Source organism: Protopterus annectens, chromosome 6.part0, assembly GCF_019279795.1.
Source record: "Protopterus annectens isolate FY-2018-M chromosome 6.part0, PAN1.0, whole genome shotgun sequence".
Taxonomy (NCBI): Eukaryota; Metazoa; Chordata; order Ceratodontiformes; family Protopteridae; genus Protopterus; species Protopterus annectens.
Window position 1 is genome coordinate 1975683186 of NC_056737.1, and position 19923 is coordinate 1975703108.

Here is a 19923-nt window from a genome sequence, read left to right on the forward strand (position 1 = left end):
AAAAAAGATTTCCACCCTGATGAAATAGTGAGTGGCTCATCAAATGTGTTCTAATTTGGTTATCATACCTTACAAAGTATGACACACATAATCATAGTGGAAGCCTGCTTTGGTGAGAAGTCACCAAAGGTGGCAGAATTTTCTCTTCATTAAACTGCTTAAGGCAAAAAGAACGTTGAACACTTATCCACACTGAGCGATATCATAAGGCAGGCTCTCAGGAAGTGTGCAATGTGTTATACTCACCCACACACAGTAACAACATAAGTTACTACTGGTCCTGAAACAAGGCAAAGTGATAAGGATGGAAGGTGTGAAGAAAATGAAAGCAAAGAAACTTACTGTGGAAAAGTTAATGTGTCAGGAGAACAAATGAGTGGTGCCACTGGCCAGCAACCAGCAGTAAACACAGGATTATAGACTGGACTTGTTCACAGTTATAAGTAATGTGTAAGAACAGAGAGGCACATTAGCTGCAACAATGTCTGATACTGGACACAAGTTCTCTGGTAAACGAGTGAGTAAAGGAAAACAATTAATCAGCTAGTGTAAATGCATTGATTCAGAAGTGCCTAAATATTCTGTTTTGTAGCTCATTTAGGATATGTAGTTCTCCTGTTTTCAGTATTTTAAAAACAACCTGACAAGAAACCAGGACGAAACAAATGAGTGACAGAAAGACAGATAATGACAACAGATAAGGCCCACATTGCATGCCCTTTACTTTTTTGATATTCCACGTCCCACTTTTCCAACACTGTATTTCCTCAGTCACTGTAACAGTAGTCTTATGATTATCCTGTGTATTCCTGATGTCATTCATTGTTTTCTGAATGTGCTATGCCTTTAAGATGCTTGTTCTTGTTATCTACTATCCTCTCTGTGAAATAATTCTCTAATAATGTTATCACATCACCCTTGAACAACCTGATTTGAGTGATCAAACAGTGCCTAATTTTCCTTGCATATCTCTTCCATGGAATACAGCAACTAGATGGATTCTATACATTCTGTTGGGGTTCTTCAGGGTTTATGGCAAGTCCCCTCTTTGACTGATTCTGCAAGGCTGTAGATTAGCCTGCATTAGTTTCTTTTTATGCAGCTTCTCATATCATAGCCCAAATCACTTTTATTGTTCTCCAGTAAAGTTCATGTATCCTGTGTTGTCATGCTGATGATGTTTCCAGCACTGCATGCAGTATTCTAGATGAGATACAAGCTGTATGTATACATGGAAAGTAATGCCTCAATTTCTACTTTAGATGCTTTTCCAATATATTCCAGTATTCCACCCCTCACCATTCTTGCTTTCCCAAAGGGATTCCATGTGATATGGTACCTTCTCATGATCTTTTCTTGTTTTGTGACTGCAGTAACACATTTGTGAACTGTATCCCTGGGGTTTCTGTTTCCCAAATGCATCATTAACTTTTTTATTTTTATTTAATTTAACTGGTTCTATTTTAGGCCATTGCTCCAATTTTGAAAAGCTTTTTTTTATTTTTCTCATCTTTGTTTCTCAGCAACCCTATTGCATATCCATGCATTATCAACAAAAGTTTCCTTATATTTGCTTAAATACGTTGAAACAGATTCATCCCATTAATGAATTAACAATTAAAAAAAAATAATCTAGACTTCAAGAGGAAAACACCAGTAGCAAAAGTGATATAAGTAGCCTAAGAGCCAAGAAACATCTATTTGCACAGTTATTTTATACTGGTCATTCCTGGATTATTTAAAGGAAAAAAGCCCATGGTATAAGAGCCAGCTAAGATGAACAGTTAAATGATACAGTCTCAGTGGTTAAAGGGCTCCTATCCTTCTAACAAAAATGGTAGCCACTGGTGTATAGAGAGAACTACCACAACTATAAGCTGCTTCCACACTGCCTGGATCCCAGTGTGCCTGCAGCAAACTTCCTGGCATATTTTGCATGCTGTCTATTAAACTCTTTCCATAACACCGTACTGGCCCATAATACATCAGAATACATGCTAACCAGTTGCATCATTTCTTTGAATTACTGAGGAATACCATGTTTGCATGTGGCTTATCAGAAAAATTCAGTGTTGTACCTAATAGTCCTTTGTGAAGTGAAACATTGGAAGGAATGTGCCTACCTAAAATGAGCATCACATTTGACATATTGAGAGATAAATGGAGGTGGTTTGGGCAACAATCATTTCATTTCACTTAACAGAAGGTAAAAATTGTCTGTTTCTGGATAGCAAACATCTTGCGTGCAACTGGCAATGAGCAGTTTATATCACATTAATAACGCATAGATAATGTATTATCTGCACCAAGCATGTAGTCTGCAGATTTTAATGTGGGATTTAGCAACTGTCAACAATAACCCATACATAAAAGATAGGGAGAGGGGCAGAGTCAATGGACTGTGTGATTTCAGCTTAATTTATAACTGATGCTGAGAAATACATTTGAATAAATTACTCATTGTACATTTTCTGGCTTCACATTGCTAAATGAGAATCTATTGTTTAAAATTCATTTTCTAGAAGTCCTGCAATTCTAGGAACATAGACTCTAAATTTTCAGTGCATAAGTGAGACTGTGCTTAGTGCCCTCTTTCTTTTGACACCTAATTGCATTTATCAGCTACTGATAAAACGCTAAGGTGCATTGCTCTGATGTAGTTTATCCACAAGCTGTCTAAATCAAGTATCACCCAGGCAGGAATGTTATACAGGGTGTAACAAAGGCACCAGCCAGAATGACAGCATAGTCTAACTGTTCCCTACCCATAGATATAATAATTAGTTATAAGACAAGTTGGTCCCTTAAAAAGTGAATTATAATGTCAGATGAAGCTAGGAGAGCTTTGGCAGGGAGCCAATAAATACCAAAAAAAAAAAAAAAAAGTGAGCGAGTCAGAGAGAGAGAAGTTTAAGCAGAAACTGGAAATGTCTGGATGGTGCAGGATAATGGGACTCAAATGAAAAAACAGAGAAATTAAAAGAAGAGATAGCTGGCTTTGCTGTTGCAAACACAAGAATCAATGACACAGAAATATGACTCAGGAGAACTGGAGATATAGATATCAAGATTCAGATGAAAAATTGACCACTTTGAAAACACATCAAGAATGGACAACATCAGGGTAGTGGGAATCCAAGAATCAACAGAGAGAAGGTGCCACAGTATTTAATAGGATTCTGGACCTGCTGTAATAATTTGACTCTGTGGGTAGACATGGATGTAGAATATATAGAGAGTGGATAGACTCCATATCCTTAGAATGACAGAAAGAGGCATGCTTTCTAAGTTGTACACCTTCCTTACAGAAGAATGAATAATTGTGGCCCAGAAAAATATTAGAAATAAAATATTATAAGATTAGTACTAAATTATGAAAGTGAACTGCTTTGGAAGCAGATATGCTGAGGCAGAGGGAAATCAATCTGCTTTTGTATTTATGATGCTCTCTTTTGGGGGAAGGCGATGACATACATTTATGAGTACACCCAAATTGACAGTTTATCTGTATATATTTGAGGTTAACAGGTCTGGCAAAAGCAGATAAAATGAAACAGAACATGACATGGAAAAGGTTACAAAACAGACTAACTGAACCATGCCCGTCAGATGTTCAAAATGTAACCCTCAGGCAAAAATGTGCAGTGCTCAGTGATCCAGGAAAAAGAGAAGCCACCTAAGAGGATAGCAGCTTATAAGAAAACAGTGGGCCTTTCAAGTTATCAGGTGTCAAGATAGTTGGTTCACCCAATGAATAATAAACAGCTGCTGAAGAATGTGAGATGTGCATGTAGAGGAGGCAGAGACATACGTGACACATGTGACTCAAGGAAGAAGACCTGGGAGAGTGTGAGAGGTGCATGTAGAGGAGGCAGAGGCATGATATGTGACACATGTGATTCAAGGAAGAAGACCTGGGAGAGTGTGAGAGGTGCATGTAGAGGAGGCAGAGGCATATGTGACACACGTGACTCAAGGAGGAAAACCTGGGAGAATGTGAGAGGTGCATGTGGAGGAGGCAGAGGCATATGTGACACGTGATTCAAGGAAGAAGACCTGGGAGAGTGTGAGAGGTGCATGTAGAGGAGGCAGAAGCATATGTGACACGTGATTCAAGGAAGAAGACCTGGGAGAGTGTGAGAGGTGCATGTAGAGGAGGCAGAGGCATATGTTACACAAGTGACTCAAGGAAGATCGGGGAGAATGTGAGAGGTGCATGTAGAGGAGGCAGAGGCATATGTGACTCAAGGAAGAAGACCTGCAAAATATGGAAATGACTGGAAAGAAGAAACAGGACCCGTATACCAGCACTGGATGTTGCATGCATTTTCGAGGCCAAATGTTCTATTTCAAAGCTGATTGCGCAGTAGGAGCAGACTGAAAGAATCTAAAAGCAGAAGACTGAAGCAGGTTTTGGAAAGGAAACTGTGCTGCTGGAGGAGGACAGTGTTGCAGTTTAGAACCACAAAGAGTCAAGTGGTCAGCACTGAAGTCCAAAGAGTAAATGACAAGGATTTTGTTGTTAATAAAGGAAGTAGAGCATGGTAGTGAGAGATCAGAAATCACTGATTCAGTATTCAGTTATTGCTGTTCATTTTATGTAGGGACTATATTGCTTGTGCACACTATACCAGAAAGATACTAAGTACATGGAGTCAAGGCTATCACTGTGTCACAAGAATGAAGGAAAGTATTCAAGGTACATGCAGTCTGAGAGGCCTATTACCAAATGTAACTTCATCGAACCAAGGAAATTGACAGATAATAACATCATAGTCCATTTTTTGAAAATTATAGTAATGTCCTCTGCTTCCATATAATTTTTCCATAGCTCCCATTCCTGCATCCCCTTAACTCATTCACTCCTCTAATGAGTGCAGACCACAAGCCCAGAACATCTACATTTTCCAGTGGTTGACATTTTACAGAGGCAATAGTCATTAAAATATTAAATACATTTCAGATTAAACAGCTGCTATAACAACATGTTTCATGTCTTATGTTCTCATTGTAACATGTGAATCACGTTGCGGACTTCCCTATACTATGATTTTTGCATAGAGGTGTGATTCATAAAGTGCGGTACATGCGTTGCAGCTTTTTGTTTTCTTATAAAGCCAAGATTTTACCTTGACCTTGAGTAGTATCCACTAGCAGATCAGGTATCAGTAAATATACTATTAGCATTTCCATTTTGTTTTGTGTTCTGCGATCTGTTTACAACACAGAACTAACCTTCTGGCAGTATACTGCTAAGCTATTCAGATGCTGTAATCCATCCCAGTTTCTGACATATTTAATGCTTATTAATTGTTAATATTGTGCCTCCTTGAATTCTAATCATGAGCAACAGTAACAAGTTCTCTTGTTTAAGAAAAGCTCATTGTCTGCTTCTAGGGAATTCTGAGCTGAAGCCTCTTAATGAAGGCTACTCAGCTTTACTTATGGAACCTTAGGCCCCTGTACTGCTCTGCACACCCATGTAATTGAGACCTCTGTAGCCAGTCTGTGCTGGGGCTTCAGATCTGGCACTTGCTTGACATTAATGCTGGGGATTATTATTTAGGACACACACAGGAGCACTACTGATTACTCGCACTGAACAGCTCTTCACTCAGCAGTGTTTTGCCTTTGTTTTGTTGAACTCTGTTAAGAACACCAGGTACTAGACAGATAAATGTAATCCTTTGTTTTATTTTTATTCTGTATGCTTAGCAACTTTCAGAATGAGCCAAGTCCCTTTTTTAAAGAGGAAGTACTGTCTCCCAACGTATTACAAGCTCGCTGACCACTTTGATCCTGAGCAGAGATTACGTGCTGTGTGGATCTGTCAAACAAATCCTCTTTACTTGCATGTAATCTGTAGCATTTGTAACACTGTGAAGTTTTATTAGCAACAAACATTGTAATAAGCGTATAATCTAACACCATATAAGAACATTTCTGTCCACACATATTTATTTTATTAATCGTGTTTTATGTCTGATGTAAAACAGTCTGCTATGACAAAAAAATCTCTTAGAAATGTTTATACTTTGTGTGTGTGTGTGTGTGTGTGTGTGTGTGTGTGTGTGTGTGTGTGTGTGTGTGTGTGTGTGTGTGTGTGTGAAAACAGAACCTCTTAAATGCACAAACTTGTCTGATTGTCATCAGCTTGTTATAACTTTATAAAATTAGAAATGTAGACAGGCCACTTAGCTTTTTTATGCTGGCATTATGATAAGAAATGTATTACTCATTACTTTAAATATTTTAGTTTCTATAGTTCCCAGTTTAATTTATGCAGCTCCCAGCTTTGTGAATTAAGCAGTCTCTTAGCATCTGAAATTTAATACTGAAATGCTTTGTCAGTTTTATTGTTAACTTTATTACTCACTGGGGTATATTGTTTTACTACATGTGTCTTGACAGGAAGGCTGCCGATCTGTTGCATGAGGACCAATGTTAGAAAGTAGTTGTCTTAGGTTATAGTCATGCTACTTCAGTCCAGAGGCTGTCATACACGTTTATACTAACTGCAAAAGACATTTTTTTCAGTTTATCAATGAACAATCAGTATTGCAGTATGTCTTTTCCTGTAATTGCCAGTATTCAATTCCCAATTTAAATATGTTCAGTTTGTAGGGTGTATAAACCCTCACATCAAACCTTTTGTAAGACAGATGAAAGAATGGTATAATTGTTGTCAGACCTTTGAGACTCCTGCAGGATTGACTGTAAGCTTGGTGAGGGCTGGGATAAGATAAAGGTATGGGCATAACAAAATGGTTATTCTTTTCCATTACACTGTCACTTGTGTTACTACGTCTGAACATGGGGTCATAAAGGGCTGCAACTGCTCTTGTGGTATGTCAGTGTTAATGTGTTGACTTCTGACTTGCACCTTTTCAGTGCCACAGGATGCATAAGATCATTCACAGCAAACTCTCACCTGCATATAGAGATATCTGTTTTTATTGACACAGGCAAAGTAGGGCTAAAGAGACCCTAGCTAATTAGGGGCCCACCTGTGAAGGCATGATGAATATGAGGTAATCTGATGAGGATCAAAGACCTACAGCTAGACTATCCTGTCAGTCATGGAGGAAAGTGTACAGCATTTTTCAAATCTATTTGAGCAGTCTGTGATAAATTATCTTTCTTAAGTAATGTAGTGATGTAATGCATGCTAATACTGAATTTATAAATGTGACTAGCATCTAAATATCTATTAGTTAGATCAAATATTAATATGGGATTCTGTTCATTTCTGAGGAAATGGGGTGAAATTATCAGATCTGCTGGGCTGTATATACTATACTAGGGTGCTCTCATTAAAGAGACTTTGTCAGGGAATGTTATAGCAATAACCCACGCCTGGGTGTGGGTAATGCTAAATTTACCCACGGTTGGCGTGGTTCGCCCTCGGGACCAAACAAAGCCAACCGTGGGTAAATTTAGCATTACCCACACCCAGAAGTGGGTTATTGCTATTATACCATGACATTATTTAAGAAAAGAAACTGTTACTTTTCTTAAATAATGGCATAGTATAATGCCTGTTTACTGCCCTTCCACAGATGTCTGGCATCCGCGGCAGTTCTGATGTACTGCGCGCCTGCGCAGTACATCAGAGCTGTGGGCAAAAGCAACAGAGAAAGCAAGATCTCCATTGCTTTTTTTTAGTGTCTCGCTATGTTAAATGAGTTTAACATAGTGAGACAGTTTTAAAATAAGCAACGGACATCTCCGTTGCTTATTTTAAAACTGTCTCGCTATGTTAAACTCATTTAACATAGCGAGATCAAAAGCAACGGAGATCTTGCTTTCTCCGCTGCTTTTAAAAAGCGAGTTATACTAATGGAAAAGTCCGGGCGACCGGACCTTTTTCCATTAGTATAACTCGATTTACAACGGGCACGCTGGCCAATCAGCGTGCACGTTTTGGGGGGGGGTCATGGTATAATAAGGAGCATTTGTCAGAGGTGAATGCTTACTGCATTTGCAGCAATATTATAGAAGGGACAGAGAGACATACAGACAGACATACAGAGAGTTGTATGACTTGAAAATTGATTCTGAGAGGTAATAGTTTCCCTCACTTAACAGCGGTACAAATTCCTGTATGCTTTCTTCCTCAAGTGTATCTTCCTTGATCCTAGTAAGAACACTCTTTTTCTCGGTAGAATATGGTATTAAGTTTCATGCTGAACACATTTTTGCATTGACTATACATATTGTATACCACTTTGGTCAGCCTATTTGGTAAAACAAGAAATATAAATGAAACTAATTTGTGCATTGCTTCAAGAGAGGGGCTTTTCAGAAATTGTACAGTAGTATATCTGCAAACTGCATCAAGGATCATAGGCATTGCGGTTCATGGAGGTTCCTGATATTTTTTACAGACCAGCACATGCTGTGACACAACAGATTATAATGCGGTACCAAGACAGAAGAATCTAAATATCTGTATACTCAGTCCACAAGAAAATGACAGATCAAGAAGATGCACTCATGCAAAGAAAAAAACTGGCGTGCCTGTATGTTGAGGTACATGATGACCTCTCTTAATTAAGATCATGGGAGATATGAGAGTGTATTTATACTGACTGGGGGACATTTGACAAGGACTCGGGGGCAGTTTCCCCATCTCCCTTTAATAAGTGTTATGGACTATTTTATATGCTCCTAAGCTACCCTAGTGTTAGGCAGATCAAACCTCAGTTTTAATTTCCATCCAAGTGATAACAATAAGTAATGAGTACCCTCCTTATGCTGCAATACTATGTCAGTACTGAAGCAATATATGCAACCCTCTGCTGTGGGAAATAAACCCATAAGCCTTCTCATTTGTTTAACATTAAAGTTAATTGTGTTACTTGCTGAGGCACAGATGATCTTCACTGTAGGCAACAATTCAGAATACTAAATGAATAGACAAAATATGTCATACTGTGGGGCTACTACTACATTGTTTGAGAGCAAACCTTTAGACGAGAAACAAACTCACATCAGTATGGCAGCCCATTTGGGGGCAGAATAAGTTATATAAAATGCTAACTACTTTCTAGTCATACAAGACCACTGTACTACAGAAAATGTGACTCACAAAAGTTGTAATTTGCTCACTTATTCTATATTACTCTTTTCAGTTTTATTTGCTGATATTCCTGCTGGTGGGAGTGGGATTCATGAACCTGCTATATTTCATCTTTAGAAGTAAAAATTTTATGCAATGAGCTACTAATTCTTATGTGGAACTTTAAATATCATGTGCAAGAGCATATTGTTGTAAGTCATTCTATCTTGCACAGCTTATAAACAAAGGGATTGTGTCTAGATTTAGGCATGTCATTGTCCCAATTTACATAGCCCTTATTAGGCCAGTCATTGAATCTAATGTCCCCTTTGGCATGTATCTGTCCAGACACATGCAACTCCCATAGAGATGTTGCACTAAAAAGATACAAGGCCTATACAACATGTCCTCCATGGACTGACTCAGAGTCATGTCACTATACTTGCTATCCTACAGACTGATAAGAAGTGCCCTGTGTCAAGCATACAAGGCATCTCCTTTCTCAATACTGATGGATTTGTTGCACATCAGCAAGTCAGATGGCATCAGAAATAGTTGAGCTGAAGATCTAAGTCTCTTCTGAAACGACAGAGTGGTTTGGAGGAACAGGTATGTCTCAAAGAGGATACTACTGCACTGGAACAGACATCCACATAAAACAAAGTTCCTCCCTATCCATATTCAAGCACAGCTTGGATTTATGGATGGGAAACAATTTACCCAAGGACTGCCTCCTGTACTACTAATGGACAGAAACAGCTGCTAAATGCTTTATTACATGCATGCATGGATCCTCTCAAATTATCCGTTGCATGATCCCATTTAATCTTGCTAGGGGTAATACATAATTGTAGACCATGGGATGGGTCAGGCCAATCTCTAACCAAATGGGATAGGTTAATTTGAGCACAAAAAGGGAGAATGGAAAATACCCTCCACCACCTAAATGCAACTGCTTCTGAGAGTGGATAATCTACTATAGATCACATTTAGTTGAGTAGTTTTGATTGTCTCAAAAACTCAACATAACACACACAAACCTAATATTAATAACTCAGCAGGACAGGAAAACACTGACACTTTTCTGGGGATTGTACCCAGTACCTCCCACATTCCATGCAGCTGTCACTGTATCAGCAAGGAGTCTCTGTACTTTTAGGTTCACAGTTTACCCCAAGAATAGTTTTTCTTTTCTACTAGGAAACCACCATGATGGTGATTTTTTTCAATACACAAACATCTAATGCAGGACAAACTATTAAAACGAAAAACCAAGACGAACAGGAGCTACGTAAAATAGAACAGTTTAATAATGTTAGCGCTTTCGGAAATAGACTGTGCTTTTCCTTCTTCAGACAAAGAACAATCAAATTCAAATGCTTTTAAATGAAATAATCTACGTATCAATTAATTATGTGAAATGAAACTCAAAATTTAAAGTGAAAGACTGCATTAGTTTAAAATCTTCCAAAGAGTTACAACCAAGTAGAGCTAAATAAAACATGCCTAAGCAACCCTTAGTTTGCCATTAATCATCACAAACTACATACATATATGTTGACTACAAAATCTAAAATAGCAGTCAATTCATAACTATTGTGATTATTAATAAAATAACCAAAAAAAATCTAAAATAATTAAAACACAAATAATAATAACAAAGAGAAACTGTCAATAAATATAGTTTCACCTTTTTAAAGACAAAAGCTTTAAGAAACATTTTATCGAAACTGTTTCATTCAGACCTGGGGGCAAATAGGCTGCAGTGTTGATTTGCCACCTCAATTATCTAATGCAGGACAACTATGAACCTGGTACAACAAACCAGAAAAGAAAAAGAGTGACCTTTGTCTGGGGATTCAATCCAAGACCCCTACTGCATTCCGTGTGCTAACCCACAGTCATTGTTACTTGCACTTTTCCCTGTCCCTGCTTTGCCACTGGTGGTTTTGGAGCCACGATGTCATCCACAGCCTGTGTGATCAGCTCTAACCAGTACCTTTACCTTGCCAACAATACTTCATCATGTGATTCATTAAAAGACGAGACCTTTGATATTGATGGAGCCTTGGAAATTACTTTTCAATGATAAATCTTCTGCACTGCCCTCAGCAACAACTCATTTGGTACCATTCTTGGTGTTGGCATCCTCAGCCTTTGATACATTGGCACTGATCTCTATCTTGGGGTTTATCGGTACTGGAATCTCCCTTCTTGGTGCTTGTTATGTCCACTTTAGTGGGGCAGACTCAGCAATGGGCCAGGACTTTCCAATGCTGATGGATATCGAGTCAACATTCAAAGTAAGAAAGAAAATGATTGCCACTCCTCTAAGGGTACATACAGCCCACCCAACCCCCATCACCCACTAACTGGTCTTTAAGCCCATATAGCAGACATGAAGGAACTGGTGAAGATTTAATCTGAGTCTTCTGGGGACTCAGATCTGCCACCCCTGGATAATCCCATGAAAAAGCATGTAAGAAGAAGCACATGGATTCCCCTGTTGAGTCTCCCACACCAACTGAATCCCCTCAAGAAATGCCACCTTAGGTAAAATCCTTGAGATGATGCCTCAGAATGAATCTGGGCCAACTAACCCTACCACTGACTGGGACAAGAGGTTGCTTTTTGATGCATATCATTCTGTTCCTTCTACTTCTTGGGTGGTTTCTACTGCCACCTGACATGTAAATTTTGCCACAAGGAAGACTTGGCAGGAATCAGACTCCAACATGGATAGTCAGCAGTGGTCCGAGGTACCTGTTATGAACTGTATGATTTTTGCAGCAGCCACAAAACAAAAGCCATGGAATAATGCAGCTGCGGTCTCACCATCTAATAATTAATCTAGAGTGCTAGACAGAATGGGAAAAATGCATACACCTCCGGTACTTTTGCCCTGAGGTTGTTGAGCCATGCTACACAATTAAATTGTTTCCTAAGAGATTTAACAGAACAAGCTTTAGACTGTTTATGAAATCTGCCCATCTCTGAGTCAAGAAAGACTGAGACTACCATGGGTAACCATGTTGAATATTTCCAGTCTCTTCATATGGCTGTTAAATAGTGCAGTTGATGGAGCAAATAGAGTGGCAGGGGCAAGCAATACTATGAGGCATCAAGTCTGGCTTTCCTTTTGTGAATAGATAGACAATGTTACCAAGGTCCACTATAATGAGTTCACCCTCTTCGGCTCTACTATGAAACAAAGATTACTACAGTAAGTGTGTGTGTCTCTCTCTCTCCCCTCTCTCTCTCGCTCGCTCTCTCTATATCTATATCCTACCCTTGAATATAAAAACAAGATAGATGGGTTTCTATGTGAACCTTATGAAACACAAGTTATTACGTTGCAACTTAAAACACAACTTCAGGTTGACCATCCGAGTTCACAATATTTTTACATGGTCCCTAAAATCCATAAGAGATTGATTAATCCCCCAGGTCGACCCATAGTGGCAGGAAGAGGTTCTTTGACAGAACCTCTTTCTGAATATTTAGAGTATAAATTAAAAAGATTGTTGGTCCAAATTACAGCTAGGATCCATGATACTCAACAATTTTTATCTTTAATTGAAAATTTAGAAATTTCGGCTGATGAATATTTGGGTACTCTCGACGTACAATCTTTGTATACTAGTATGCCACATACTGGAGGGATTATGGCTGTGGATTTTTGGATGCAACAATCTGGAATGTACAGCACACAAGAGAAACAGTTTTTGATCCAGTTGCTTAAGTTGGTATTAGAACATAATGCTTTCACCTTTAATAATCAATGGTATTTACAGGGTCAAAGGGACAGCGAAGGGGGCTACTTCCGCCCCGACTTATGCTGACCTGTTTATGGGGTATTTGGAAGCCCAATACATATATGTTATGCCCATTGACTTTAAACCACAACTTGTAATGTGACAGAGATACCTGGATGATTGTTGGGTAGTGTGGGGGGGGGGACAGACATGTGACTGGCAAAGATTTGTGCACTATCTTAATCAGAATCCATATGGGATTAAATTTACAGCTGATATTAGTCAAGAAACAGTGGAATCTTTGGATGTTAAAGTTGGTAAGTCTGTAGATGAATTTTTGTTTACAGACCTACATAGGAAACCATTTTCTAAAAATGGTTTCTTGTATGCCAGCAGTTGCCATCCCCCCACACTATCCAAAACATACCCGGATCTCAATTTCAAAGAGTTAGGAAGATATGTTCTAAAACTAGCATGTATGAGACACAGGCCTTGGATTTGCAAAACAGGTTTATCAGTAGAGGTTATAAAAAGAGTCGTGTTATGCAAGCATATAGGAAAGCTAGTGAAATGGATAGATTGAGATTATTGGTTGATCAGGAACAAAGGGTGGATAGTCAATATATAAGGTTCATTACCACATATAGTAGTAACACATTTAATGTTAAGAATATATTGGCTAAACACTGGCACATTTTACACTCAGATGTATTTTTTACTAATTATGTTGATCAAGAGTGTCATTTTGGATACAGAAGGGGTAAGAGTATAGGACAACATTTTTCCTCCTTCAAAAAAGGTACAACATATAAATCCATCCAGACTAGCTCTGTGGGCTGTACATTTTGTGGAACATGCAAGTATTGCAAAGTCATGGCCAAAACTAAATCATTTACTTCTGTCAACACCAAAAAGCTGTTTGACATAAGATATCTTATTACATGCAATAGTTCTTGGATTGTTTATATGGCAGTTTGCCAGTGTGGTGCATTTTATGTAGGACAGACCTCTTGTGTATTTAAACAAAGAATAGCCCTTCATATTAGCGACATAAAATGTTAGAGATCTAGAAGTGCTTTGTACAAACATAAAATGGTACATAATACAGCACACTTCATTTTTATAGGGCTTGATATGGTGGTTATGCAAAACACTAATGATAACCATAGACATCAAATATTAACACAGAAGGAAAGAAGATGGATTGTTAACTTGGGGGCTTTATTTAAACCCGGTCTGAATGATCATTGGTAAATATAACTAGGAAATATTGACAGCAAACGGACGGAGGGTGTAAGGGTATGTTTACACACCCTGCCATTTTGGGTCATCAATACATAAAGAGTTGTTAAATAAATTTCTTAGATATATATTTATTCATGTATATGTTATAAGTATAATGTATATGTATATTTAATTATTTGAGAGGAATTTTGCTCTTGTCTTTATTTGATCATTTTGTAATCAATAGTTTTTGAGAGGGACTGGATAATGCATGAGGTTTAGAGATTAGGTGGTGGTTCCTGGGGGTAGAGTATTTAGTGTTTATTTTTTGTTTATGTCACTCTATTTGAATGTAATTTGACTGTTTTTGAGTTCCTTGTCATATTAGTGGGGGGGGCTTTAAATTTGGTGCTTTTGGTTATTTATTTTATATAGGAATGTTTGGAGGGTGTTTTTGTAACTGTTTTATACAATATAAACAGTAAGTTTATATGATTTTTGTAAATGCATCCATAGATTATGGGGAGCGGTTAGCAACACTGATACGTCAAACTCAATGAAAATTTAAACGCTAATGTATCTTTAAATTTGGCCATGCTGTAGATGTTTGTGTATTTAAATCTGGGTCCTTGTTGTATAATGATACACACTGAGGACGCTGTGAGCGAAACCGGCCACCGGTCTGTGTTTTAGTTTGGCGGTTAGCCTAATAAACTACTTTACACCTTGGCTTGGATTTATCTTTTGGAGTGCTGGATAGGATGTGGGCTATATATATCTATCTATATATATATATATATATATATATATATATATATATCTATTTATATATATATATGTATATATATATATATATATATATATATATGTATGTATATATATATATATCTATATATATATATATAGTATGTGTATATTTGTATGTATGGGTGCATGTGCTCATGTTTGTGTATGTGTGTGTGTGTCTGTGTGAGTGCGTATGTCTGTATCTCTCTCTCTTTGTATGTATACATATCTATGTATCTATATATATATATATATATTTTTATATATATATATATATATATATATATATATAGATATATATATATAAAATTATACTACCTTATGTCGACATTCACATTCTCATCGTATTGTGGTATCCACTTGGAATGTTGACATAAGCTAGTATAATCAAGCTAGTATAATGATATATACATATATATATGTATATATATTTATCAGACACAAAGAGAAAGATATATAGACATACGTACACACAAAAACATGAACACACACAGTCACAAAAACTACTATGCATGTGCTTATAAACAACCTCAGTGCATCCAAAACGTAAAATAAATAACATATTTTTTTGCAAGGATGGTAAGCCCCTTCCCTTCACCCCACACTCCTGATAATTATATATACTTACTCCAAGGTCATATAAAATCAAGAAAAGGAATATTCCCAAACCACAAGAACTGTACAGTCTTGTACACCTGTCGACCATTTATTTAAATAACCAAAGTGGTTCACTAAACAGATGTCAGCCAAACACACTGTTGACTGAAGCATCTACACCCATATACGTACATGTGTTTATATAGATATATATATATATATATATATATATATATATATATATATATATATATATATATATATCCCGCCCCCACCTCCCATTAAGGAAACCACAGTAAAAAATTTCTCCAAAGCCAACTTCATGTTTCTTAAGACAGAAGCAGTGAACTTCATGACACCCATGCAGATGGACAATACAGTTACAACTACTGAACCCTACACAAATGCACTCTATAAGCACTTACACGAATGCATGGATCGTGCTATCCCAAACAGAACCAAGACACTATCCTCCAAAAAAGGAAGCCAATCTGGTGGTCCCCTGCCATAAGCAAACTCTACAACAGAAGGAAGAAACTGTTGCAAAAGAGAGTAAAATCCCATGAGTGGAGGAGCTCCCTGGTCAGCCTCAGTAAGAAGCCGAGATCCCTTATAAGATCCTCCAAAGCTAGCTACAAAAACAAAATCGCCACCGATTCCAAGGACACCCACAAAGCATTCTATAGCTATGTCAAGAATCTCGATGGCAACACCCAGATCTGCTCTGAGTTACAGCACAAAGGCACGGAAATTACAGAACCAACTGATATTGCCAACATCCTGGCAGATAGGTTCAGTGCTAACTTTACTTTCTTTTCACCCCCTAAAGGGCCCATATCTATACAGGAAGAATGCAGATTCCCTGTAATCACAACTACGCAGGTAAAAGCTGCACTTTCTAAAGCCAAAACTACAGCATCCATGGGACCGGACAACATCCCAGGCTGCGTTTTACACAAACTTCAGAACGAGACTCCCCACTTAAGCACCATGTTAAATAATAGCCTTGCATCAGGCTTTGTACCCACTGAATGGTGCACAGCAACAGGTATCCCACAACACAAAGGGGGAGCCACCACTGATCCCGGGAACTATCGACCTATTAGCCTGACGAGCCTGGTCTGCAAGGCCATGGAACGTATCATCATGGAACTCATAAACAAAGACATTGGTAACCTCCAAACTCTGGATCCCACCCAGTTCGAGTTTGTGAAAGGCAGATCATGCCTCCTGAACCTGATCGACATCTTTGAGGCAGTCACCAAAGCCGTAGATGAGGGTAAGGTGGTTCACACAGCCAATCTTGACCTCGCCAAAGCTTTCAACACCATCTCCCATTCTGGAATTATAGCTAAACTCACTAAACTAGGTATAAATCCCTACATCACAAGATGGGTTGCCAAATGGCTCACTGACAGAACCCACACTGTAAAAGTTGCAGACTCCAAATCTGACCTCAAAGTAGTGAAAAGGGGGGTACCACAGAGTTCCGTCCTGGGACCTCTCCTGTTTGGTATCTACTTCTCTGAAGTACAGGTTAACACAGAAGGCCTCTGGCTAATGAAGTTCGCAGATGGCTGCAAACTAGGAGCTATAGTCAAGTCCCCAAATGATGTGGACATCCTACAGAAGGGCCTAGCTGAGACAGATGCATGGTGTCAGAGCCATGGCCTCAAGCTCAATGCCAAAAGGTGCAGTGTCATCCCCTTTGGTAAAAACTCTGTACCAATGAACTACCACATAGGCAGCAATCTACTTAACACTGAATGCATGATAAGAGACCTTGGGACCCAGGTGGACAGTAGTCTCTCCTTTGATAGTCACATCACCACAGTAGTCAGGAAGTCCTTCTATGTGGCACACCTCATCATAAAAGGGTTCTCATCCAGGAAAAAAGAGGTCATTGTTCCCCTCTACTCGACACTCATTAGACTCATTATAAAGTACAACGCCCCTTTTGGAATGTACCTCACAAGACATCTGCAGCAGCTGGAAAGGCCAAAGAAGTACCTCACAAAGAGGATTACTAGCCTCAAACAAATGCCCTACACTGACCGCCTCAAAAAACTCCAGCTTTACTCCATAGCATATTGCCTACTCCAGGTGATCTTTGCCTAACATATAAATCTATGTCAAACCCAGAGCTGTTGGACATGCTACACCTAAAGAAATTCCAATCCCTCCGAGCAACACACTCTAAGGACCTAAACATTTTCACCACAATAAACAGGACATGCTGGAGGGATAGATTCCTGTCCCAGAGACTTCCCATACTCTGGAACAGGCTACCCATCTATGTCAAGCAAAGTTCTTCATTAGCACTCTTCAAGAAAAATCTTGGTGAGTGGATGGGAAATAGGAAATACACCACGGGGATCACTTCTGTGTCTCTGCTTGACAGTGGCACATGAAATAACTTTCTTGGGTGGCATAAGCCAGGGACCCTTGTTGGCTAGGCTTACATAGGCCCTTTGGCCGATAGCCTAGTACCTACCTATGAACATATATATATATATATATATACATATATATGTGTGTATGTGTGTGTGTGTGTGTGTGTGTGTGTGTGTGTGTGTGTGTGCTCCTGTACATTTAGATATATGGATATATTTGCACACACACACACACACACACACACACATATTTTATATATATATATATATATATATATATATATATATATATATATATATACACACACACACACACACATATATACACACACACACACACACACACACACACACACAGAGCAAGCGAGATAGATAAATACATGCATATAAATGTATAGCTATAGATCTATTACTTGAGTATAATATAAAGCTGATCTATTTGTAGACATTATCAGAATGGGGAAATGTTCTGCTAAATTGATAATTTAATATGCTGTATTTTCTGCTTACATTGCAGATGGATCCTGTACAAAAGGCAGTAATAAACCACACATTTGGGGTTTCTCTGCCTCCAAAGAAGAAACAAGTTATTACTTGCACAGTCTGCCAGATACGCTTTAACTCTGATGTAAGTGTGATATTTTTAATTGTACATTTTAATTTTGGCTAAGTTAAATAATTATTCCACAAGCGTATGTAGTCTAAGTCCATACTGTTTTTCTTTTCTCAAAGCAAATTAAGCACTTGAGTGTCTGTGATTCTGTGGTTACAGTACTTTTCCACAATGTTCCATGTCCTGCAGAATCTAATCACATAAAAATGGCCGCCGATATTGAGATATTTTTGAATATTTGTGTGCTGTGTTTCTAATTGCCTGACAAAGGTCCACATTCTGTTCATCTAGAAGTTATGGTGTTGCCCTGAACTATAAGCAAATGTGCATCTTCACAACATATTCTTAGCACCTGATATTGTTTTGTTTTTTTCTCAAGAATAAAAACAATACTTGTCATAGGAACAACTAACTGCTACAGTAAAGTCTAGTAATTGCGGAACTCACAAAACTGTCATAGCTATGTCATGTTTTAAAGTCTGCAAATGTATACATGTGTATCTTACACACACACACACACACACACACACACACACACACACACACACACACACACACACACACACACAGGTCTTCCTGTTTGTCATATCCTTGTTTAAAACAGAGAGCAGATGTACTCTACTGAATTTAGAGGCGCCTGTTTTAATAATATATAAAACAGTAATATGTGTTTTCATGGACTGAGCAGTCTGGATACTGTAGAGAAAGAAAGAGAGAGACAGAGTTCTATAACACAGACTTGTAGAAATGACCTAAACAAAAACTGTGAATAATACTGCCAATCATTAGCAGACCGGAGTTCCGCTGTGGCGACCCCTAACCGGGAAAAGCCGAAAGACACAAACAAACAAACAAATTTGTTTCACATGTTTGCATCTAAGAATGATACTGCAATCTATTCCATACAAGGATAAACCCAAATACTGAAACAGAATTCACAAGTAAGTCTGGTATCAGTGTTTGCATTAGCCAATAAAATAAGTAAAATAGGACATGCAAAACACACATGCTTTCTTGAACCTATGAAAACTTCCCTCATTGAAAAGCTGGTTAAGCCATGAATTCCACATCAGTAGTGCCTCGCATGAGAAAGAAGTCAGGTCAGAATGTTCCAACAACATATTGGAAAGTACTAGTAGCCCTTTATTACCAGATTGCAGAGTGCTAGCTGGTTGATAAGGCACTTAGAGCACTTTCTGTTAAAAGGAACCCACATTATGCAGGACAAACCATGTACCTATCAATATTTTACAAATTGAATATGATATTAGTGGACCGGAGTTCCGCTGTGGCAACCCCTAACCGGGAAAAGCCGAAAGACACAAACAAATTACATGCAAACAGTGCTATTAATAGGTAATATGAGGTTACAGTGAGGTACTGATTAATAAATGCATTGCAGTCCTCCACATAAGTAAAAAAATGTGAAGTCGATAGACATATCCTTGGTAGAGGACATTGCAGTAACCCAGCTTCACTAACACCAGTGCATTC

The 19923-nt window shown here is 38.3% G+C and overlaps 1 protein-coding gene across 2 annotated transcripts in view; it reads left to right on the forward strand.

Moving 5' to 3' along the window:
* The window catches only part of ZNF385B (zinc finger protein 385B), a 1204911-nt gene that overhangs the window by 683424 nt on the left and 501564 nt on the right, over nt 1-19923 (forward strand). Inside the window, exon 3 of one of the 2 annotated variants that reach the window (XM_044075267.1) lies at nt 18334-18444. The exons of the other annotated variant lie outside the window; for it this stretch is intronic. Coding sequence (XP_043931202.1) covers nt 18334-18444 — 111 coding nt within the window. The remainder of the gene's footprint in view (nt 1-18333; nt 18445-19923) is intronic. 2 annotated transcript variants of the gene reach the window in all.